At 41.5% G+C, this 23449-nt stretch overlaps 2 protein-coding genes and 1 long non-coding RNA gene across 11 annotated transcripts; 2 read left to right on the top strand and 1 right to left on the bottom strand.

The window, feature by feature from the left end:
• Positions 1 to 440: 440 nt before the first annotated feature.
• Positions 441 to 14165, top strand: LOC119007778 (plastin-2-like). Its single transcript, XM_037077672.1, has 16 exons — positions 441 to 578; positions 4399 to 4467; positions 4824 to 4975; positions 5311 to 5440; positions 5569 to 5701; positions 5815 to 5896; positions 6088 to 6253; positions 6384 to 6523; positions 6767 to 6862; positions 8479 to 8665; positions 8807 to 8885; positions 8991 to 9108; positions 10207 to 10340; positions 11844 to 11967; positions 12275 to 12399; positions 13037 to 14165. Exons 2-16 carry the CDS (start codon positions 4407 to 4409, stop codon positions 13167 to 13169), a joined length of 1860 nt encoding a protein of 619 aa, XP_036933567.1. The 5' UTR covers positions 441 to 578; positions 4399 to 4406; the 3' UTR covers positions 13170 to 14165.
• On the bottom strand, positions 11391 to 13130 carry LOC119007780. Its single transcript, XR_005071228.1, has 2 exons — positions 12997 to 13130; positions 11391 to 11582 (listed from the first exon to the last, which is right to left on the bottom strand). It is a non-coding gene; the product is annotated as an uncharacterized LOC119007780 (long non-coding RNA).
• Positions 14166 to 14922: 757 nt separating the features above from the next.
• Positions 14923 to 21951, top strand: LOC119007859 (cyclic nucleotide-gated cation channel-like). 9 transcript variants are annotated; one of them, XM_037077791.1, is made up of 13 exons: positions 14923 to 15109; positions 15473 to 15562; positions 15773 to 15901; positions 16995 to 17105; positions 17252 to 17443; positions 17550 to 17660; positions 17815 to 17934; positions 18255 to 18361; positions 18561 to 19048; positions 19180 to 19458; positions 19543 to 19641; positions 20100 to 20477; positions 20565 to 21950. In XM_037077791.1, the coding sequence occupies exons 4-13, from the start codon at positions 17005 to 17007 to the stop codon at positions 20748 to 20750; spliced, it is 2061 nt and encodes a 686-aa protein (XP_036933686.1). In that variant the 5' UTR covers positions 14923 to 15109; positions 15473 to 15562; positions 15773 to 15901; positions 16995 to 17004; the 3' UTR covers positions 20751 to 21950. The 9 variants fall into 9 exon arrangements, with proteins under 9 accessions (XP_036933686.1, XP_036933681.1, XP_036933682.1 ...); XM_037077792.1 differs by lacking the exon at positions 14923 to 15109 and adding an exon at positions 15238 to 15293 and having other exon boundaries at positions 15790 to 15901; XM_037077790.1 differs by lacking the exon at positions 14923 to 15109 and adding an exon at positions 15246 to 15293.
• The last annotated feature ends 1498 nt before the right edge of the window (positions 21952 to 23449 follow it).

The raw sequence follows: 23449 nt of genomic DNA on the forward strand, positions 1-23449 counted from the left end.
ATACCTAGCCTGTCATAAACTACACTTATCTTAACCCTAACCTAATACAGTTTTCTCTTCAGTTTTCATATAGCCCCTTTTCATTCTCTTTCTAATTATACCTTATCAAGCAGCAAACCATGGCAGAAAAGTGCCATTTTTAACCAATTAATTGTACTAGCCTACCCTAGCTAATTAAGCTAGTGAGCGTTTGTTTATCATTAGCATAACAATCTGCCTGATGATCACCTGATCAATTAAAAACATAATCAAACAGATTCCCATTATATTAGTGGATACATTTTGGTACATATTACTGAGCAAACATAAGCTGTTGTCCCCTGTTTAGGCAGAGTGATGTTGAATGTCAGCCTCCTCTGAACATACTGTGTTCTTCTCGCTAACTGCTCCGACGTGACGGCTGCTGAGCGCAGCGACGCGGAGGAGGCTCGGTTGTGAAGGGGGTGGCGCGGAGGGGCGGAGCGGCTCTCCCTGCCGGGCGGTGTCAGCCGAAGAAAACGGGACAGAGGAGCAGCGAGGGGCCGACAGAGAGACACATTCCCCGGGTGGTATTACTGAACTGCAGCAGCGGACTTCAGGTAAGAGGAAGGAGCGATTTTAGGGCGTTTTCTCCAGAGTCAGGAGGAGAAGTCATTGTGTCGGGCTGACCGGAGAGCAGAGGACAGGATTTATAAGTCACTGCGGCACGTGTGCTGTTCCCCATTCAGGGAGAAATACACTTCAGTGCTCATCTCAAGGGACGTCAAGAAATGTGATAACAAAGGTTAAAATGCGCACTGTGTTTGTGGGTTAAAGCGTCTAACATGCATTTAAAAACTGCTACTGCCGCTGGAAGCAGGAATGTCCTACATTATGAATTCCACTTAATGATATTTGATGATAGTCACGACCACAAATGCAATTTTCACCATTTTATTAATGCATCTCAGTGTTTTTATGAATGCTATGTGACATTTATTTTTTATTTGCAGTATGCTAGCTAATTTATCATTGAGAAACCCATTTAACTTTAAGCTAGCTCGACCCATCCAAACAAAGGTTACAAGACTAGAAATTAGATTTATATTCATTTGCAGCATATAACATAAAATCCTGCACAGTCAGTTTATTTTGTATGAGACGTTTTGTGATTGTTTCCAGATCAGTATGGCTGAATGTTGCTCTTCTTCCTCAATATGATAAAGGGATAAAACTGTAGTGTGATTGGCAAACAGTGCAGCAGCCATGTGTCAGGATGAATGACATGAACTGCATCGTCATGCCAAACACTGTGTGTGTGTGTGTGTGTGTGTGTGTGTGTGTGTGTGTGTGTGTGTGTGTGTGTGTGTAATCCATCAGGGACACTCCTTCAGTCATGTGCATCACTGGATGAAAATAATCTGGAGGATAAAATTGCATCCAGACACTGCAGGGTCATCGTGTCAATCAACCATATCTTCAACCAGATTTTATCCAGATGCCTGAGTGATGTCGCTGCTTTAATCAGTGCACTCCGGTGCTGTATATACGTCTGATAAAGGACCGAGAAAAACAATTTAAATCTTGAATTCTATTAGCTAACATTTCTTCACCATATAGCTGCAGACAGTTGATCAGAACTTCCCAGAGATGCTACGTATGATCATGTAATGTAGATAACGTACTCCTGGGATTTTATGATTAACAAAAACTTATCCAGAAGTCTGATTTACCTCTATATCTAACCCAGAAAACATAGCAAGGACAAACCTGTAAATCCTCCCACATGAAGGGCTGTTCTTCCTGTATTAGTGACATCTGGTGGCAGTAAAAGTATATTTTCCTCCAGTTTCTCTACTGCATGAACAGTGTTGTTCACACTGAAAGGGATATTTGCAGAAACACCAAACACAAACATGTTCTAAAGATTACAAGCATAACTTTAGATTAATGCATTTCCAATTAACCAAAAATGCCCCCAAAAATGATGATTATTACCACCTATATTGTGTATACAGGATTGTTTTGCATGAAGAAGAATACATCTCCATTCTTTATTCAAAGAGAGCAGATAACAGATGTTCAGTGATATGTCATCAGTGTCACAGGCACACTTTGGAGTGTTTTTGTAGACACATATATGACGGCCCCTGTGATTGCGTGCCTGTATCTGGCCAACCATGCAACCAGCACATTTGCATGTGGAAGCCGCAGGAGCAGAGCTTATTTGTTTTTGGGTTTTTTTGCCAATGCCATAACACGAATGTGTCGCATGTGAGAGATTTTCAAAGACAACCAGAGAGCACTACTGATTGTGGTGTGGAGAGATGATTTCAGTTAATCCAGAAGGTCAAGAGCAGCAACTTTGAAGAGGATCTTTTTTGTTCGCTGACGTCCCTTCGGAGTCACGGATGTAAGACTGACAAACATCATTCATCTCTCCAAGTTGGATCTGGATTTCTCATCAGATCTTTTGATGGATGTCTGAATAGAAAACAATATGATTTAGTTATATTCATCTAACAGCTATGAGATGGTCAGTTTTCCTTTTCCGTATGTTATTTAGAGCTAGAGGCCACATCTCAGGCTCATAATGCCTGACTTATCTGAATGGATTTGGCTGCCCAGGCTTGTATCGATTGTCTGTGGATGTAATACATCAAGTTGACACACTGTCTCAGCTAACAGGGTTGTGCTTTCTGCAGCAGAGAGCTCTCTCCCTCTTGGACTAAATCATATAAAGTCATATACGAGCTAATCTAACTACAGTACTGCTAAGACTGTATTTCTAGGCCAGTATTTCTTGTAACATCATGTGATGTATTGTGTGATGAAGCAACTACAGAGCTCTGCTTTTTGCTACAGAAAGTAACGTCCTGGTCAAGATTTGTTAGGATTTATTTCTTTTTACTGAAGGCATAAACGGATATATTCATCCGCTACCTCATTTCATTAGCGTTGTTGGTGGTATTTGATGGTCAGCTTGCCCAGATCACACAATACATTTCTCAATTAGATGCATTTGGGGAAGTTTCAGATGAAGTCAACCAAAGTACGGACAGAGATAGACAGCTGGTGTTTTGCCTTGGCAGAAAATAATTGTCACAGTGATGTCTGTTGCTTACCTTCTTTGTGATTAATCTTTTGAGTAGCCTGATGCCATTCACCTCCAGTGTATTAGGGTGGTAGAGAGGCAGAGATCTCAGCTGTCTTCATTGCTAGAAGCCACTATGTGGAAGCTGCTTCTATCCATAATGGTTCATAATCATTATGATTGTCATTTGCAAGTGGAAAAGTATTTTTTTCTTTTGGATGGGTGAAGAGATACATTAACATTTCAACAGGGGTGGGCGATCTGTTGATTTCATGTGTGATTGATCTCGAAGGTGTCGACAGGTGTCCTTTTTCAGGCGAACTGTAGAGATCTCGATATTTAATGTCCTCTTACTTTTGTTTCCAAGTTTCACATAGCCTCACTGACTAGCACATCCACACAATTCAAACAGACTGATAGATGGATGTAGCCGACGGGACAAATTACTTCACGTGGCTCTTCCTCGGTCTGGCTTGTGCCAAAAAAGAACTATCCTGAATGCAAAATTGTGTTCAAATGGTATAAATGAAGAAATTAGTAGCCCATAAGATGCCTTATTACAGCAGAGCAAGTGGGTACACCAACATTAACAAGCATTTGGCTTGCACTCATACTCATAGCACTCATACTGTCACTGTAGGCCACTGTGAGTCTCTGCATGCTGCCTTTTATATAGCATCACCACAGGTGGGCAGTGTATGAGGGGGTACAAAGGGATGTAAATATGTGGATCAGGTAATACCTTTTTTATTCTAGACAGATATTTTAAACATCCATACGTCTACATAAGCTATATTAAAACCATTTACCCTCCATTACACGACTCCATTAGTCATGTCAGATTCACATTCTACATAAATCCTTAAGATGTTATAAGAGTCTCCGTGCTGATGTAAGTGGAATGATAAATGGGTTTGTAAAACGCATCAGGCTACTGTCGATACCCAGAGCTGTAGTGTTTTGGAGCTGTAACCCTGCTCCAGGCTGAACCAAGCATTCACCAATAAATACAATGATGAAAACTTTATGCTATCATCTCAGAGACCAAGCTAACAGGGCCTCCAGCAAGCCTTAGTTTATTTTCATGGGAGAGGAAATGGGGGACAGAGAGAGAGGGGAAGACGTGCAGCAGGTTGGAATAAACCTGGCCACTCTATGGGCTGACTGCTGACTTATTTCTCTTAAAAGAACTAACGGTAATTTGAGCTTGCCAACAACAATTGTCTGGTCATAAACTTGTCATTTTAGATGATTTCTGGAGTGCAAGAAATTGACGTTCCCCGCTAAAACTGTATTAAAGTACCTAAATGCTGCCTTGTCTTGTGTTCTGCCGTTCTGTTATAAAGGTGTCAAGATGTCAACAAAGGTCAGCCCTGAGGAGATGGAGGAGATCACAGAAGGCTTCCAGAAAGTGGGTGAGTCGACACAGACCCATCAGTGATAAAGTAGTCGATCGTGTTTGAAGAGAGGTCAAGCAGCTGACAAACACATGTTTTCACACACTGTGCGTGCTCCATCTGACATACAGATGTTTCTCTTTGGGGTTATAGAAAGAAATTTAACCTTTTGATACACCCACAGTTCAGTTATTGGAGTTATATAGGAATATTTTTCCATTTTAGAAAATATTATAATGTTTTTTCTTGCCAACAATGAAAAGTGGTTGGGTGAAAGGAGGTGAAAATGTTGATTCCACTCCTATGAAACATTGCTTTAACTTTTCCCCCTCCCCCTCCTCCCTGTCCCTGCTGCCTGCACCCCACTTCTCAAGATGTCGACGGTAACGGGTACATCTGTGCCAAAGAACTCAGCAATCTCTTTCAAGAGGTGCGCTGTCCAATGGCTGGATACCAGATCAGAGAACTCCTTCATAAGCTGGACAAAGACAACGACAGCCGCATCGACCTGGAAGAGTTCAAGGCTGTAGGTAACATTAACTAACTAACTAACTAACTAACTGACTGACTTAATGACTAATAAATTAAACCACAACTCACATCTTTCCTAACAGCTTTCTAACTGCCTTTTGATGACTAAATGAATAGTGGTTGATTGATATTTAACTGACTGACTATCTGATTGAATAACTGACCAGACTTTAATCAGTTGATTACTGATGTATGGTCAGTGACCAAATAACTAAGAAACAAAGACAAATTAACCGACTGACAGAGTAGTAAACCAAAGGTTATAATTACTATCTTAACAAACATTGGAGCTAAATTGACCCACGTGTGTGTTTTTGTGTGCACATTCAGATCTACCGGGACCTGAAGAATGAGAAGTATGCACAACAATTCAAGAAAGCGCTCAACAAAAAGGAAGGCATCGTAGCCATCGGGGGCACGAGCGAGATCTCTAGTGTTGGAACTCAACATTCAATCTCTGGTTAGTAAACAACGTAACTTGCCTAATTACAGAGTAAAACTAATAACTATATGATTATATGTCAGGATTCCCTGTACAATAGTATCTAAGACAGAAAGAACTTGACATTGGACTTGACTGTATTTCAGAGCAGGAGCGCTTTGCTTTCGCCAACTACATCAACTCATCTTTGGAGGAGGACCCAGACTGTCAGGCAGTCCTGCCTATCAACCCCAGCAACGAAGATCTGTTTAAAGCAGTAGCAAACGGCATCGTGCTCTGGTGAATATTACCAAGGCGAATTTGACAAAAATCTTTCCAGCAACATGAAAGCACGTAAATCATGTTCTTAAATGTACTGATCACTCACTTGGATATCATCTGTACTTTTGCAGTAAACTCATCAACCTCTCTGTTCCTGACACCATTGATGAGAGAACCATCAATAAAAAGAAACTCACACCTTTCACCATACAGGTTAGTCAGTTTCTCAACTAGTGGACAGGTGTGTGTCTGTGTATGCAAACGATATCACAGGGATGGAACTTACAGTTTTATATACGCAGTGTTAAGAAATGCAAAGTAAAAAGCTATAACTACATTTGGCCTCTGTCGTCTCCTGTTTGGTTGTTTCCTCCTGAATTTGTACATCTGTTTCCCCCCAATAGGAGAATCTGAACTTGGCTCTGAACTCAGCCTCTGCCATCGGCTGCCAAGTCGTCAATATCGGAGCTCAAGACCTGAAGGAGGGAAAACCTCACCTGGTGCTCGGCCTCCTCTGGCAGATTATCAAGATAGGACTGTTTGCAGATATTGAGCTGAGCCGCAATGAAGGTATGTACACACACACACACACATGCTCTCACAACGGAATAAAAGATACATATCATGCAGATATAACCTCTCTCCTACAAATATGTTTAGCTTTAATCACTATGCCACATGCTTGTGTTTCTGTATGCAGCTATAGCAGCATTGCTAGAGGAAGGGGAGAGTCTGGAAGAGTTGATGAAACTCAGTCCTGAGGAGCTGCTGCTGCGCTGGGCCAATTTCCATTTAAAGAAAGTTGGAATGTCCATATCAAACTTTTCTGGAGATATTAAGGTAAAGAAGTGTTGGTGGAATGCCTGAACCTCTTTCAATATTACCACTGAAACCATGATTAAAATTAAACAGAATGTCAGACAGTTTAATTCTATAGCTATTTATTATTTAATGCAACAGTTTGACTCCTACTTAAATCCACAACTTAATGCTCATGAAATCTGACTATTGCGGTGGGAATAACTATCAGTGTAGTTCAGTATTTTGTCATATTTCACCAAGTGTCTACCTGTTTATGTGCAGGACTCCAAGGCGTACTTCCACCTGCTCGAGCAGATCGCTCCGGACGGCAGCAAAGAGGACGCTCCACGAGTTGAGGTCGACATGACTGGGCTTTATGTGAGTTCATAGAGTTATGGCTTAAAAATGCAACTTTTTATCTTAGGACTGCAAAGTGTAATGCACTTTCTTGTTGTTAACCTTTCATATTCCATTTATTCTGTATTATTTTAGTCAGATACAACTAAAAGAAGTAACAATGGCCCTTGCATGAAACTGGGCTGTCTATGCAGTACAAAGACAAAACAGATGCGATATCCCTTTTTGCTCAAATGGTAGAAAATCTACAACACCCATTATGCACTTACAAACTGAACTATCAAAGAGGATGAGGTGCAGGGGGAGAGAGGTGGAGAAACACAGGTGAGGGAAATGAGTAGGCAAAAAACAAGAGAGCAGGGATGGAGCTGATACGCTAGGAAGAGTGCATGGAACAGTGCTGGGGGAACAAAGGTGATACAGGGCAGATGTGTGGAGAAAGGCAGGCTGGGAAGGAGCACAGGAACACAAGAGGAAAACAGAGCAAAAGACAACACAAAACCCATAAAACACAAATAAAAGAAAGACCATGTTAGCACTGAGCCACACCAGATCAATAAACACTGACATACTTGGGGCTGGCCAGAGCTTTGTTTTTGTGTTGGTCATGAACTTTGGCTCTTGCAGCTGAAAATGTTCCTGAATGCATTTCAGGCAAGAAATGTCCAGTGTAGTACCAGAATCTTGGTTTATAGTTTATCACCGCTGCCAAGTTTGATCAAAGTTTGCTGAGAGGCGCCTCACTTGGTCCAAGAGAGAAAGAGAGAGCAGCTCTCTTAGTCTTACTCTATACTCCTTGTGTCTGTTGATGCGGGCATGCAAAAATGTGGAACAACTATCTGCAATTGACACAGCAGCCCTAAAATCCCCTAGATGACAGCATTTGGCACTTTTTTTGTAGGCAAGAGAGTGGGTCACTCTGGGTGCAGGCAGTCATGTTTTACCTACAATACAGTGACACAAAACTGATAGAAAATCATCAAGAAAGACATGAATTTGGGCCTCGATGGGGTGATCTCTCTGAGAATTTAGTTAAAGGATTTCAACACACACGCTTTGCATTTCACTATCAGAGGCTGACTTTCTTCCTGTTGACCGTCTTCTTGCTTCCTTTAGGACCATAATAGGATCATGATATTGTCCTGACTCTGAATACTGAGAGCAACAGTCTGTCTCATTATCTTTGCAGAGTTTAAATTCCCTTTTCCTCCTTGTGTTTTTCATATCATTACCAAATGATTACAAAATTGCATTGGGTGACATAACTTAGTGAGCCATTATGATAATGAGTCTACCTATGTAATTGTTTTACATGTCATATCACCATCTTGGTGTTTATTAAAAGTCATTGTTTTCTTCAGCAATGTTTTCCTCACAGTCACTCTCACACCAACATAGTGTTTTTTTCCATATGAAGTTAGATTTACAGTTACACTTCTATTAAAACTGACATCTACTATAATGATGATTATGATGTCTTTGTAAGAAATTCATACATAAACTCAACCTTAATCTGGATCAAGAATGTTTTGCAATGTAATGTAGTGTCTGGGCCCCTTTTTCAAAGGATGTTCTCCATCCCAAATGAAATGAGAGCCTGTTTTCCCTAACAAGTGTAAACCTGTGTGTGTCACCAGGAGAATGATCTTATGAAGAGAGCAGAGTGTATGCTCGTACAGGCCGACCGCCTCGGCTGCCGACAGTTTGTAACTGCTACCGATGTTGTGTCTGGAAATGCAAAGCTCAACATGGCCTTTGTAGCCACGCTGTTCAACAAACACCCGGCACTCACCAAACCAGAGAACGAAGATTGGAACCTGCAAAGTGAGCAACAATGAATATTTACTTTCACATATGTTCAATAAAACCTGTCAGTGTGGTCCTGTATGTGTGTGTGTGTGTGTGTGTGTGTGTGTGTGTGTGTGTGTGTGAAGCTAATCTTCCTCCCTCATTGTCTCCCTCGAGGTGAGACCAGAGAGGAGAGAACGTTCAGGAACTGGATGAACTCTCTCGGAGTGCGTCCAAATGTTCACCATATCTACGGGTCAGTCTCTCGCACTTTATTCATTTCTACTGTTTGCTGCCACACTGAGCCACAATTCGCTCGTTCATTACATGCCCGTGTGTATGTGTGTGTGTCTTAATGCAGAGATCTGCATGACGCCATGGTGATCCTCCAGCTTTATGAAAAGATTAAGGTGCAGGTGGACTGGGACAACAGAGTCAACCTCCCTCCATTCAGAGGAGGAGGAGGACATTTGAAAAAGGTAAATGAACAAACTGCTTAAGCATGTATCATTTATAGATTGGGTTTGCGACCTGACATGAATGAAAAAGAGTCTTTCAAATCGTAGAAAGGTTATTTTCAAAGATGAGGGATGCACAGTGAAGTGTTTTTGCTGATATGCAGATTGTTTTCAACTCATTTGGCCAGTTATCGATGTCAACACTGATATATGCACATAAACTTTTACCCCAGTTCCACAAGGCACATCTCTGTTACCTGGCGAGTGCAACACTGTTTTGTTCCGTGCTCGCTGTGGCTTCATTTCCAACTGGAAGCATTTCAGAAGTGGAGCGTAATGCCTCCCCGATAGTGTTGATATATTTTTGAGACTTGTTGTGCTTTCTACCATGGTTGAGTACTACTACACAGTTAAATTAAATGTTTAATGTTAAGTTTTAAATGTTAAATTTTGAAAATTTAGTCGTTCCACTGTCCGACTTCCTGTCTGGCTCGATCTGCTCTGTGCAGACTGACGTGGTCCACTTCTATCAGAAATACTTGGTGTGTATTCACTGCCGAGCAGATCCACTTCTAGGATGCTACTGAGACGTGCCAGGGTGCACCGTTGTATACCACACCATTGTATAGAAAGTCGCTGGTGGCTTTATTGCAGTTGAGACAGGCCCAGAGGAATCTAGGGGTTATTGTGATGGCACACTAACACACTAGACATACACTGCTTTTAAAAATGGACCCATTCCCTGGGCAAAATGATAAGAGATGACCTGGTCAACAGTTCAGGTCGTGTGCACATAATTAAAGCGTCATCTTATTGTCAGGACATACCAGCAAAAATGGTAATTTCAAGCCAGTATTTTATTTTCAAGCCTCTATTGCGGAGTACTGACTGTGTGCTGACATTATTGTGCATCTCTATCATATATATCATATAAACATAAAATATTTCTATGCATCCACATGTACGCAGGTTTTTTATACCATTCAACAGGAGGCACATTTACTATAATTACAATACCAAGTAGACAGCTGTCATAACATAAACATCAGCACACATGTATGAGTCTCTCACTCAGTCTCACTGATTGTACAATAAACTAACTTTGTGTGTGCTTGACAGATCGAAAACTGTAACTATGCTGTGGAGCTGGGCAAGAAAAAAGCTGGCTTTTCCCTGGTGGGAATTGCTGGACAGGACATCTACGATGGAAATGAAACTCTAACCCTGGCGCTGGTGTGGCAGCTGATGAGGAGGTGAGCTAGGCGCCATAAGTCATTACTTGTAGTCATGAGGTGGTTTTTCAGAGACGTTAAACAAAAATGACCAAAACGAAGAAATCTGGTAGGGAGGTTAGACAGATATTGGGGGTGAGCGAATGGAGAGATTTTGTAAGGGATGCATGATTTAACTGGGAGCCAGTGAAGGCAGATGAGAGTGGGGGTGATATGTTGCCAGGGCTTGGTGCGGGTGAGGACCCTGGCAGCAGAGTTGTGCTCGTACTTGAGCCTGTCCAGGGTTTTGGAAGGGAACCCGGACAGGACTCCATTTCAGTAGTCCAGGCGGGAGGTGATGAGGGCATGGATGAGGGTCTCAGCCACAGGTTCAGAGAGGGAGGGTCGGAGTCTGGAGATGTTTTTCAGATGATAAAAAGCTGTTTTTTGTGATGGATTTTACGTGTGATTGAAAAGATAGCATGGAATCAAGGATGACACCCAGGTTGCGGACCATGAATGGGGAGATGGAGCAGCCGTGCACGTCCAGGAGAAGATCTCTAACCATGAGTTCTGTTTTATTTGTGTTTAGTTTCATCCAGAGTTTTATATCATGCAAGCAGTTGACGAGTGACTGTGGGGGGTAGCCGGGTGGATGGTTTGGTGCAGAGATATAATTGAATGTCATCAGCATAGGAATGGAAGTTGAGACCGTGTTTGCAAATTATCTGACCAAGAGGGAGCATCCAGATGGTGAAGAGGAGGGGTCCAAGCACAGAGCCTGAAGGCTCGCCCTGGTTTACTGGAGCTGAGGTGGAACTGGAGTCTCCAATATAAAATGAAGCTTGTCAATTTAGGGCTTTTGTACACAAACAGCACAACCTTAAAATCAATCATGAACCTTATTGGAAGGCAGTGGAGGGTGACTATAATTGTAGGAGTACGGTCTCTCGTCTTGGAACCATTCAGGAGCCTCGCAGCTGTATTTTACACCAATTTCCGGGGGGCAGAGACACCTGGCTGATCCCAGTGTCAAAGGGAGTTACAATAATCCAGCCAGAAAGAGTTGTAGGGCATAAACAACTTTCTAAATCACAGAACAAGAGGAAAGGTTTTTATTTTTGCAGTGGACCGAAGCCATTAGCCTTCACACTCTAGATGTTTGAACAAGGAGAGGGGGCTGTTCTCACATCACACAGTGAACGCTTTCCCAGTTTCTGTCAGTGTAGAGAAGACAAGCACACCCAGTAACACACCGGCAGGGCAAGATGAGAACATCGCTCCCTGTTTTGAGATTGAAGACAAAGGGTTTCATTAGAAACATAATCATTACATATCATTTGACTAACATTATTGGGAGACAGAGGCTACCTGTCATCATGCATCAGTTATTTACAGTAAATATGGCGAGGTATTCTGTTGCACCTTAAAATAATCTCCTATTCTATTTAACTATCTCATTGTACCTGAGGTTCAATACTGTATTTACAGTATATATGATTCAATTGTTGGTAACCATAAATTTGTCTTATCTTCTATATGCAGGTACACTTTAAATGTTCTGGAGTTCCTTGGAGAAGGAGAAGTTGCAGGAGATGATCTGATCATTTCATGGGTCAACAAGACTTTGTCTGAGAATGGCAAGAGTTCCTCTATCAAAAGCTTTAAGGTGACTTTAACCTCACATATATTTTAGATTAAATTTTGATGAACCCCTCTGTGTTCAGTCTCATTGTGAGTTCAGTGTGAGTTTTAATCTTTCCTAAGCAAAGGCGTGTGTGTGTGTGTGTGTGTGTGTGTGTGTGTGTGTCTGTCTGTCTGTCTGTCTGTCTGTCTGTCTGTCTGTCTGTCTCTCTCTCTCTCTCTCTCTCTCTCTCTCTCTCTCTCTCTCTCTCTCTCTCTCTCTCTCTCTCTCTCTCTCTCTCTCTCTCTCTCTCTCTCTCTCTCTCTCTCTCTCTCTCTCTCTGTGTGTTCAGGACAAATCAATCAGTACCAGTATTCCAGTTCTGGAGCTGATTGATGCTCTTCAACCCAACAGTGTGAACTTTGAGCTGGTTAAAACAGAAGATCTGTCAGATGAAGACAAACTGGACAATGCCAAGTAAGCACCTTCATGCTCTTCTCTGTTTATTAGTTAGCATTATGTTTGTGTCTAAACCCTGAGCATGCAGCAGGAAGTTTACAGCACAGAAGCAATCTTTTGTAAAGACATAAATCGCATTTTGTGGAGACAGACTCTGGCTTCATCTAAGTATTAAAGTTTGCCACACTTCCAGCCAAAATGGTCACTAGGGAAGTTATTATAAAGCTTATTATAACTATACACTTACTGTTTGTGGATAATAGCAAAATTGAAAGGTGATTTATCGAACAAAAATAATTTTTATCTTTGTGATTTTTGATACTCAAAGCAAAGTGAAAAAATTCTATAAAACATTTGATTAATGTGCCTCAAAAAATGTTTTATATGTGTTAAAAATAGTCACTTTGCCATGGAGCATCCTGAGCAAATATAAATCACCACAACTAGAAACAAAAAGTGCTAAATTAATTAAATGTTAGACATCATAGAACAGTCATGAAACGGTTACAAGTAACCTCAGTAATGTGGATAAAAGGGTGATGATAAAACTGAAATAAATTACATTTTGACATTTACATTTAAATGACTATGTCACTGAAAAAAAATATGTAATACATTGTTTAGTGATCCTAACCGAGACCCTTTCCTGCAACAGGTATGCCGTGTCAATGGCGAGGAAGATCGGAGCCAAAGTCTACGCCCTGCCCGAGGACTTGGTGGAGGTTAACCAGAAAATGGTGATGACCATCTTCGCCTGCCTGATGGGAAGAGGCATGAAAAGGGCCTAAAGGAGACACATGTACACTTGTTACACACACACACACGCGCTCACACACATACTGACTTACAGACTGTCTTTTCCTTTGTTTGAATGGATGAAACATGAAGAGAGTGAACATGAATGAATTGTCTGCTATTTTTAAAGTGGTCATTCACTGTTAGCAAAGATAGAAGTGTCACTTTATTAATCTGTTCTGCACAGACATGAAAAAATATCAGTAGTGATGTTAGAGCTTCAGAGAAATGAGTACCTTGGTTTGACAGTTTGCAATGAACGTGCTAAATATTTGGGGTTGTGGGTTTTTTCTCAATCTCAGTTTTGGTTTGGGTCACTTCAAGTGGGTCAACTTTCCATCCTGCACGTAGGTATGAAGACAGCTGTGAATAAGCCTGTTAAAGGAACACAAGGTTTCGTTTCTTCAATTGTAAAGGCTGTGATACATGGGAAACACTTGAAGACAACAACTGTGTAACATCCAAAAATTCAAGGTAGAATTGTTTACCTCTTACATCTCCCCAGCTGCATTGCCTTAAAGTTCCCCATGTGTCACAACCTCATGATATGCCGACTTAGTTCTGCTGTATCTCCCGATGTACCAGCCAATTCACAGTGTGATCATTTATTGTAACTAAGCCATATTCTAATATTCTTTACTGAATACCTTTGGGCCTTTTTTTATATGTGACCAAAGCTGTGCTAGATTACTGGCAGTTTGTGTCTTAACACAAGAAACTGTAAAACTCAATACCTTAATTTGTTTTGTTAAACTTGTGGATTAGTTATAAAGTTTTCTTGCTGCTGATGTCAACATTCCAGTACCGTGTGTTTTTCTTTTTTTTTTTTATCCCAAATGTTTCTCAGTGAAGACTTTTCCAATCAGCTGATTGTCTTTCTCAGCTCTGTGGGATGCAACTGCTACAAAGCTTTAAATGACAGCAATACTTTGAAAATTCAGTGTGTACAATCGGGTCAATAATGTTAAATAAAAGCATTTTTTCTTAAATTGTCTGAGTTTTGTGTTGTTTATCTGTGTTCTTTTATGTACCATATGTCACCTGGATAACGATTTTATCAGTAATTATAATTAATGTAATTTTAAATGAGTCAACTGGAAAAAAAGTAAAAATGCATAATAAAATTTGCTAAGTGAGAATTCTTTTCTAGTATTTTGTCTTGATATTTCAATTTTTTAATACTCAGTATTTTGGAGAAATGGAAAAGTTAAGGTCCAAACCATAACAGATACTGATAAGTGCACTGGTTTATTATGACAGCTTTTTCTTAAGATTTACATGAACAATCCAGCACAGGTTGTAATCAGTGTCGAGAGGCAGCTGTTGAGCCTGCTGGAAGCGCACTTATTCTAATTCAACCAATCATGTGACATTCAGTCCGAAAGGAAATTACTTACAATTACTCTGCATGCGCTTTAATGCACCAGGTAGCCCACAGAGCACATTTCAACACATTCCCCCTCAAACTGGTTATTCCTCTGCTCGGTCTGAACGGTATTTTGGATCAGAATCCTAGTTTGTGACATAAATGCAACGTCTCAATTCTCCCGTGCAGGTGCGTGCATAAAAAACAGCGTCTCTCTCAGTAATCAGGAGACACACTTGTGGTTCAGAGGCCACTTCAAACAAGGTTCTTGAATTCAGATGAGCTCAGTGGTGAAAAGGAACACACACGAGCATGCACACAAACACACACACACACACACACACACACACACACAATTTGCAATTTAAACGATGCTTTTGTCAAGAACCATGTGATCGCGCTTTTGATCGGTTACATTTGCTCACTGCACCTGTCCATCCTTTCCACAGGAGTGTTGGTCTATGCTTCATGATTGGTGTGTTGTGAATCTACCTGCAGACTGAGATGGGATGCAGCTGAACTAAATGTGATGAACTGAACTAACGCTGGATCCAGAAAAATTATCAGGTTCGTTGAGTGAACATTTTTCCGTCTCTGCCTTATGATCTGTTGTCACATAATCCTTGTTGCCATGCCATCTGGTTTCCGTGGTGATGCCTGATACAGGATGACCTCGTACTGGATGACCTTCCTTTTTCTGACTATGGGTCCATCGTTGGTTGTGTGTGTGTGTGTGCACTTGGCAGTCTGCGTGAGTCTCTCTGTGTTTGCATGTCCCTTTAATGTCAGCCTGGGTTGTACCTCACAAGTCAGAGTGTGTGTGTGAGCGTGTTTCATGACTATGTGTGTTTATGTGAAGTTGAGTTTTTTGAGTCTGATTCCTGTGGTGCATATGTGTGGTGATAATATGCTGATGGTGTGTTTTCGTAGCATGACAGGTACAGTGCAGGATTCACACAGGCTGTCTGTGAAAACATGGACAGAGGAGGAGAGTGACCGAGCTGACAGCACACTAAGCAGGTATGTGTGCTACTAGTATCTGTACATAGTCAAAAGTAGAACTTCTAATGATATAGAATTGTGACAATGGCAGCCAGTTAATTTTTAGACTTTTGTATAGTGTTGTAAAAGGTGCACTTTACAGGATTTTACAGAACAATGTAAAGCGTGTGGCAGTGTGTGTTTGTGCAAACACTCTGCCCTCTGCCTGGTATTTTCTTATTTTCTCAGTACTTGGTCGTGTTCAGGATGTTTCCGGGCTAAACATTCATGCAGTGACGGGTAGCCCCCGGCCAATAACAGCGTCCAGGTTACACCACTGTCTCCGTCTCTCTGTTCAGTCTGTGTGAGGAGCTCCAGGTTGGTGTGTCAGAGCTGGACACACTCGCACAGCAGACAGGCAAACAGGCGCTTCAGCTGAATTCACACAAAATATGTAAAAATGTACCAATGGCTCAAACTTTGAGTGAAAACTTTCAAACAGAAATGTTTAACAAATCCCGCATAGTGTGCCTTTAAATGTTGCATTTAAGATCCCTCTCATCTCATCACTCATCTCAGCTAGTAGAAAGGTGCATCGTTTCTTTTCCTTGGAAAAACATCATTATCATGGGTCATAATCTGAACATGTTTGTCAGGTCGTAAATTATTGTTTTGTTCACCTCAGTGTAAGAATGCTGACAGCTGGTTCCAGGTTCTTCTGCGATTTGTGAGCGGTAGTATAACGCTGTCACTATCACGTGATGTCTGTGTGTCATCAGCATCAAGAGTCATGCTGGTTGCAAGTTTATGGAAAACAGAAACGTAAGAAAATGACTGAGTTACAGTCTGTGGACAGCATCTACTGCCTTAATGTTAGCTGGCTAGCATGAGCAACATTGATTTTAGCAACCACTTGAGTGGGCGGATGCTACAAACAACAGTGGTGTTTTAACATGGAGGCAGTAATGGGAAAAATGGGGAATGTAATGCCACATTAGGCGGCTGAATATTATCAACAACATCCAAGCACCAAATGGCAGACTGACAAAGTTGGCCTCTAGCTAATAAATACAGTGGATCATTTAGTAGCTTAAAAGGTACATATTTTTCTTCATAATTGGCGGCAATCAAAGAGCTTGAATAACATTGACTGTTGGGCTTAAATTCATCAGGTGGGCAGAAATACCTACTCTGTGTTTGCCAGATGTGTAAATAGGCCAACAGGTTCACTTCATCAACTTCATGTGATGACAGCTTGTTGCACTGCCCCAAGTGGATAAAACATACATTCATAATGAATATATGTACATAATTGCACTTCTTGACCATTTTTAATACTGCGTACTCCTATGACATCACTGCTCAATCTATAATAAAGGTTATTACCCTCCATTGTGTAGGAGTTTATTGAAATTGTCGTGGTGGTCAGTGAAATATTCTTTTTATGTATTTGTGATGTGTGTGTGTTTAGAGCACAGTCGATGTGTGATGACACTTCCTCTGAGCTTCAGAGAATGGCGGCCATTGACAGAAGGGACATTAATTCCCAGAATTCCTTTCGCGGACGAGGTGCTCTGTCCAGGTAGGACACCTGATAAAATCACTAATCCACAATTAGATGTATTTCTCATTTCTTTTTGACCTCATTTATTTCCACTGTGTGACAAAGTAAATCACTGGCGTCCTGTATTATAAACCTTTCACGTTTATCTGTCTACCTCCCCTCAGGATCGTTAATATGGTGATGACTCTGAGGGAATGGGCACAGAAGAGTTTGAACGAGGAGACGGAGCGACCGGACTCCTTCTTGGAACGTTTCAGGGGCCCCGCCAACACAGACATGCAGGCCCCGCCCAGCAGGTTCAGCCACAGCCGCACTGGCTCTGATGCAGATAACGAAGCAAGGCGCTCCAGACGCTCGTGAGGAAACAAAAAAAAAAGAAAAGAAAAAATGCGCACACATTAAAACATCAACCGACCCTTACATAAAGATCTCTGACTTTCTGTTTGTGTCATTGTCTGTCAGGAGGAGGAAGTGTAACATTGTGGTCTTATCACCATCTGATGATGTGTACTACCACTGGCTGATGGTGATCGGTGTTGCTGTTTTTTATAACTGGACCCTGCTAGTTGTCAGGTGAGGAAACTATAACTGTTATACAACAATACTAGTGGAAGTTCTAATGAATATTGTATGTGTATGTGGGGGGTAGAACCTTCGCAAGGTGTTTTAGCAACTTTCATTTCATTTTTTGTTTGTTTTTCTAACCTACTTTACTGTTTAAGCGCAGCATTAAAGGTGCTCTATGTAAGTGTTACACTTTCCAAAGCTGCTGGTGTGAGCTCACAGTGTGGGCGTTCTCCAGTCAGGTAGTTGGACTGATGCCTACACGTCTAACTCAGCTAACTAGGTAATGGCAGCCATCGTCAGCAGTAACTAAATATGCACAATGTCACACACAATGCCACCGGTTACTCTTGTTTTAACATCAACTGATGTGGAAAAAGTATGAATTTTGATCATCACAGAATTTTGACAGTACCTTCATCATTTGCTCCCCTTGTACTGATACTGCATCACTACCACAACCACTTTTCCAGTTGCCAAAAGGAAGCACTGATACTCCTGTACTAAAGAATAGTTTTCACTAGTGCTTCATCATTTGTTTGGTACAGGAAGATTCTGTGATTTCCTTCTTTTGCTTGTAAGTCAGTTAATCTGTTTCTGTAGAGCCTGCTTTGATGAGCTCCAGATGAGGAACGTGTTGGTGTGGCTGGTACTGGACTACATCTGTGACGGTGTCTATATCCTGGACATAGCTGTTCGTCTCCACACAGGTACTGAAAAAATGAGTGCACGAGTTAAGAGTTGGGCTGTCCTGATTACAAAGCTTCAGTGGATATTTACTGCTAATATTCAAAGAATTGGTTTACTGTTTGTCTAGACTCAAGTTTCTACAACTGTATAACTAGCACTTTTTTCATGTGAAATGAACCTACATTCATTCATTTATTTATGTGTATTATGTATTTGAAGGTTTCTTGGATCAAGGTTTGATGGTGAAAGATGTGCAGCGCCTGAGGGAAACATACGTCCGAACGTTACAGTGCAAACTTGACATTTGCTCCATCCTGCCGACTGACCTCCTGTACCTGACCGTTGGAAGCAGCTACACCCCTCTGCTTCGCTTCAACCGGCTGCTGCGCCTGATGCGGCTGTTTGAGTTTTTCGAACGCACGGAGACACGGACGGGCTACCCCAACGCTTTCCGCATCTGTAAACTGGTGCTGTACATCCTGGTGATCATCCACTGGAACGCCTGCGGATACTACAGCTTCTCCAAGGTCCTGGGACTGGGCTCTGATTCTTGGGTCTATCCCAATGCATCAGATCCTGAGTTTGGCTCCCTGACCAGAAGCTACATATACTGTCTGTACTGGTCCACTCTGACGCTGACCACCATTGGAGAGACACCCCCTCCTGTTAGAGACGAGGAATATTTGTTCCTGATATTTGACTTTCTGGTGAGTGCATAGCAATGGTGTAGTCTTAACTGATACTATGTTACCTTAAATACCCAAAGAAGCCTTAAACCATGTGGTTCCCAGTTGCTCCAGTCTATCAAAGTAGCTCATAATGTCTTTCTCTGTCCCAGGTGGGTGTTCTGATTTTTGCCTCCATTGTGGGTAATGTCGGAGCCATGATCTCCAACATGAATGCCACGAGAGCCACCTTTCAGAGCCGCGTCGACACCCTGAAACACTACATGCACTTCAGACATGTAAGCAAGATGCTCGAGCAGCGCGTCATCCGCTGGTTCGACTACCTCTGGACCAATCAGAAGACGATAGATGAACAGGAGGTGCTGAGGAGCCTGCCCAACAAACTGAGGGCTGAGATTGCCATTAATGTTCACCTGGACACCCTGAAGAAGGTAAAGTCATCTACATCACAACGACTCCTATCATCAAACAGTCAAAACTAATTGGATGTGTTGTGTTTGTTTATGTGGACACAGGTTCGTATTTTCCAGGACTGTGAGGCAGGCCTCCTGGTAGAATTGGTATTAAAACTTCGACCGCAGGTTTTCAGTCCGGGAGACTACATCTGTAGAAAGGTTAGTGTTACCTCCTATGTTGAGGGACATCCCGTATTATCAATTGCTAATGCTACAGTATTGTAACGGATGTAATAACCATACATACCATAACCATACATATGTGTGGACCACTGTAGCTTGATTCAGAGACTTTGTCAACCCGGCTTCGCCTTCTATGTCTCTAATAGGAGTTTCGCAGTATGTGTTGGCAAATTCACCTTCCTATCTAAAATGTTCTAATCTGGTGTGCCCCAAGGTTCAATACTTGGTTCAGTTTTGTTTGCCTATATGCTTTCCCTTTGATGGATAATAAAGTCTTTTAGAGGTATCTTGTGTCACTGCTGATCAGATGACATTCATCTATACATCTTGTGTAAATCGATTTCTTAAACCTACATTACTACCAGTGCTTTACCTAACTACTGACAGTACTGCTGTAAGTAGAAGAAATCGTAACTTTTGACTCTTTTTCCAAGGGAGATGTTGGTAAAGAGATGTACATAATCAAAGATGGCCAGCTGGCAGTGGTGGGGGAGGATGGAGTCACACAGTTCGCTGTTCTGACCTCAGGAAGCTGCTTTGGAGAAATCAGCATCCTGAACATCAGCGGCAGCAAGATGGGAAACAGACGGACGGCCAATATTCGCAGTCTGGGATACTCGGACCTGTTCTGCCTTTCCAAACAAGACCTGATGGAGGCACTTCAAGAGTTCCCCCATGCCAGGGCCCAGCTGGAGCAGAGGGGGCGGGACATCCTGCAGAAGGAGGGGCTTCTGGAGGAAGTGAACGTGTCTGCAGGGGAGGAAATTGAGGAGAAGGTGGAGAGGCTGGAAAGCAGTCTGGACCGGCTACAGGTCAGAACGCTTACTTAACTACTACAGCTGTTGAGACTCTTGCTGCGTCACAGTAATGTTGATAACTAGTGATATCCTTGTTTTCAGACATGTTTGGCCCGTCTGCAGAGCGAGTTCAACTCATCCCAGCTTCGACTGAAACAGCGAATCACCAACCTTGAACACAACATCCCCACAGCCGCCACAGGCAGTGGCTTCCTGTCAGATGCTGATGGCAACGAAAGTGTTTCTGGTGGCGACAGCGTGCGCAGTGAAATCAACATCCGACTGTGAACCATATGTTGCAACTTTTCTTTATGTTCAATTTTCAGTATTGTTGGAGCTATTTAATTATTTATTTGTTATTGATAATGTTTGATTAGTATAGTTCTATTGTGATTCAATTTATGATACTATTTTCTATTATTAGTAACTTAAGGTAAATTTTATTGTTTTGTTTAGCGTATTTAGTTTTTTGTTTTCTTTGTAAATTGGGTAGAGCTGGGCCCCGGAGATTATATAGGTATGAACGCAGGTGGAGGACCAGAATGCACCTGGGTGGGCACATGTTTTTTTTTTTTTTTTTTTACCAGCGCAAGAGAGGCATAGAAGAAACTTGATTTGGTTGTTACATTGTTTTTGCTTGCTTGTTTTGGGAAAAATAAATCATCATGTTGTGACAGTGCTGTGCTTATGGTCTGGTTAGCGTTGGGAGAAGCTCTTGTTTTTGGGTTACTTGGTTCTGTCACTACGAACACAGCTGGGAATTATTCCAATGTCTTGTAAAGATAACTTGTTTTGGTAGCAATAACTTGAACTATCAAGTGGTTTCACATAATTGTTTAAACACCATCTCAAACAGTGTCCTCTGCCGCTGACATCCCCTCCATCTTCACGTGAATGTCAGCTCATATACATTAAATGTGAATGTGATGACATGTATCGTAGAAATGTCACTTTGTTTCATTTTTAATGTATCTGTGGTTTGGAGACACGTACAATACCTACATTTAGTTGAAAACCATCAGACCAATTTCTGCAAAACACACTGCGGGATGAAGAGCAAGCAATTAATTCTCAACTTTTGAGTTCCTCACAGGAAAATAAAAACAAAATCCAATGACTCATTTTAATGTATTTTTGTATTTTTTCTTTATTTATTGCTTTTAGCATTTGCTTTTGTTATCAGTTATTATTAGCATTAGCATAATTATCAAACATATACCATTATATTTGTTGTATTCGCTATCTGAGAAGGCAAGGAAGAGCTCCCACAGTCCCCCACACACTAAAGGAAACGCACCATCCATCCAAACATGTCGCAGATCCAGTACGACCCTTCACAACAATAGCCTTCCTCAGTGGCAAAGTCCCAAACTCCCCAGCAGGACAATGTGCCACACACAGCAAAAACTGCTTAGGAATGGCCTGTGGAATGAAACATAAAGCTCAAGGTGTCCACATGATTTCCAAATCCCACAGATCTGGATCTGATCAAGCACACACAAGATGTGCCGGACCGAGCCCACAGAACTCAGAAGGTTCATCTGCAGTGCCCTGATGTCAGACATGACAGGACACCCCCAGAGGTCCCATGTCCACGCCTCAATGGGTCTCATTATTCTTTCTTCCTCTGTTGCAATATTATTGAATGTTTACATTTACATTAGAAAACAGGAGACAGTAAGACATCAGAAATTATGTACAACAAAGTGTTGACAACACCGGACAAATGGCTTTTTGTGGAGTTGTAGCTACCACGACCTATTTATATTGGCTAGAAGTAGCACCATGAACATTTTGTCTTTTTGTTTGGTTTGTTTACCTTGTATATGAAACATTCTCCCACTGATGAACCACTGCAGTTATTTGCTTAAAAGCCTGCTGTTGTTTCTGATACCTAATGTGTTCTGTAGTGACGGGATTCCTTTTACTGACTCGAGTTTGTATGAGTCACTCACTAAAGTGAATCGGGAGTCACTTGAGTCAGTCACCCAGAGTGTGCGGCACACTCTATAATTCTTCAAATGTCAACTAGAAAAACTGTATTTCCTGCGAAAATACAGTGTGAATGCTGAAGGCTGAAACGCTCTCGGAAATCTGCTGAACGTCCTGGCGAAAAGTTGAAAAAGTCGAAAAGCTGGAAAGTTGAACATATTGATAGTTGAACAGGAAGCGGAATGGTTGAAGGAGTTGAAATGACAGAAAGATGAATATTTTAAGAAGATGAAGAGACAGGAAGGTTGAAGAGGGCTGAACGAGTTTAAAAAGTGTAACATGTAACATTTTCATAGCTGAACATGAAGTTGAATTTTTGAAGGAGTTGAAAAGGAAGGAAGATGAATATCTGAAAAGGTTGAAAAGCTGTAGCTAAAGAGGGCTGAACGAGCTTAAAAATGTGAAAAAAGACTGAAAAGGCCCAAAAGTTGGAGAGTAAGAGGGCAGAAAGAGCTTAAAAAGGTGAGAAAGGGTTGAAAAAGGATAAAGCAGGAGCAGGAGCCGAGCCAAAGATGAAAATGTCCCCATAAGGATGAATGGGAAAACGCCTGACAAACTCCTGCGATCTCTGAAAAAACTGTAATGGTTATGGCCAAAATATGTACACATTATAAAGCTGGAATGGTGTCTCTAGCTCAAAGTATGAAGGACAAGAAGAGGTGCAAAGTTGGTGACTTTGGAAGAGGATTTGAAGATTTTCCCATTTACTTCAGTGTTAAATTTTGTTTAGAAAAATCCAAATGTCTAAAGAAGTTAAAAAGCAAAAAAGTATAGGGTTGGAATAGCTTAAAAAGTTGAACATTTTAATAGTTGAATGTTTTCTAAAGCTTATGGTATGCTGAAGTTATAGCAGAATGAAATTTGAAAAAATCCCCATAAGGATGAATGGGAAAACTCCTCCCAAACCCCTGCGATTTTAGAAAAAAACGTAACTGTTAGGGCAAAAATATCTATATGGTGAGTGAGGGGAGACATTGCCGAACTCTGATGTTATT

The sequence above is a fragment of the Acanthopagrus latus genome, chromosome 18 (genome assembly GCF_904848185.1).
Source record: "Acanthopagrus latus isolate v.2019 chromosome 18, fAcaLat1.1, whole genome shotgun sequence".
Taxonomy (NCBI): Eukaryota; Metazoa; Chordata; class Actinopteri; order Spariformes; family Sparidae; genus Acanthopagrus; species Acanthopagrus latus.

Coding starts and splice junctions, on each gene's coding strand:
- LOC119007859 (XM_037077786.1), top strand. CDS start 15,474: ATGACAGGTACAGTGCAGGATTCACACAGGCTGTCTGTGAAAACATGG. Junction 17,106..17,251: donor GGACGAGGTGCTCTGTCCAG/GTAGGACACCTG, acceptor ACCTCCCCTCAG/GATCGTTAATATGGTGATGA. Junction 19,642..20,099: donor GAGACTACATCTGTAGAAAG/GTTAGTGTTACC, acceptor TCTTTTTCCAAG/GGAGATGTTGGTAAAGAGAT.
- LOC119007778 (XM_037077672.1), top strand. CDS start 4,407: ATGTCAACAAAGGTCAGCCCTGAGGAGATGGAGGAGATCACAGAAGGC. Junction 4,468..4,823: donor AGAAGGCTTCCAGAAAGTGG/GTGAGTCGACAC, acceptor CCACTTCTCAAG/ATGTCGACGGTAACGGGTAC. Junction 5,441..5,568: donor AACTCAACATTCAATCTCTG/GTTAGTAAACAA, acceptor ACTGTATTTCAG/AGCAGGAGCGCTTTGCTTTC.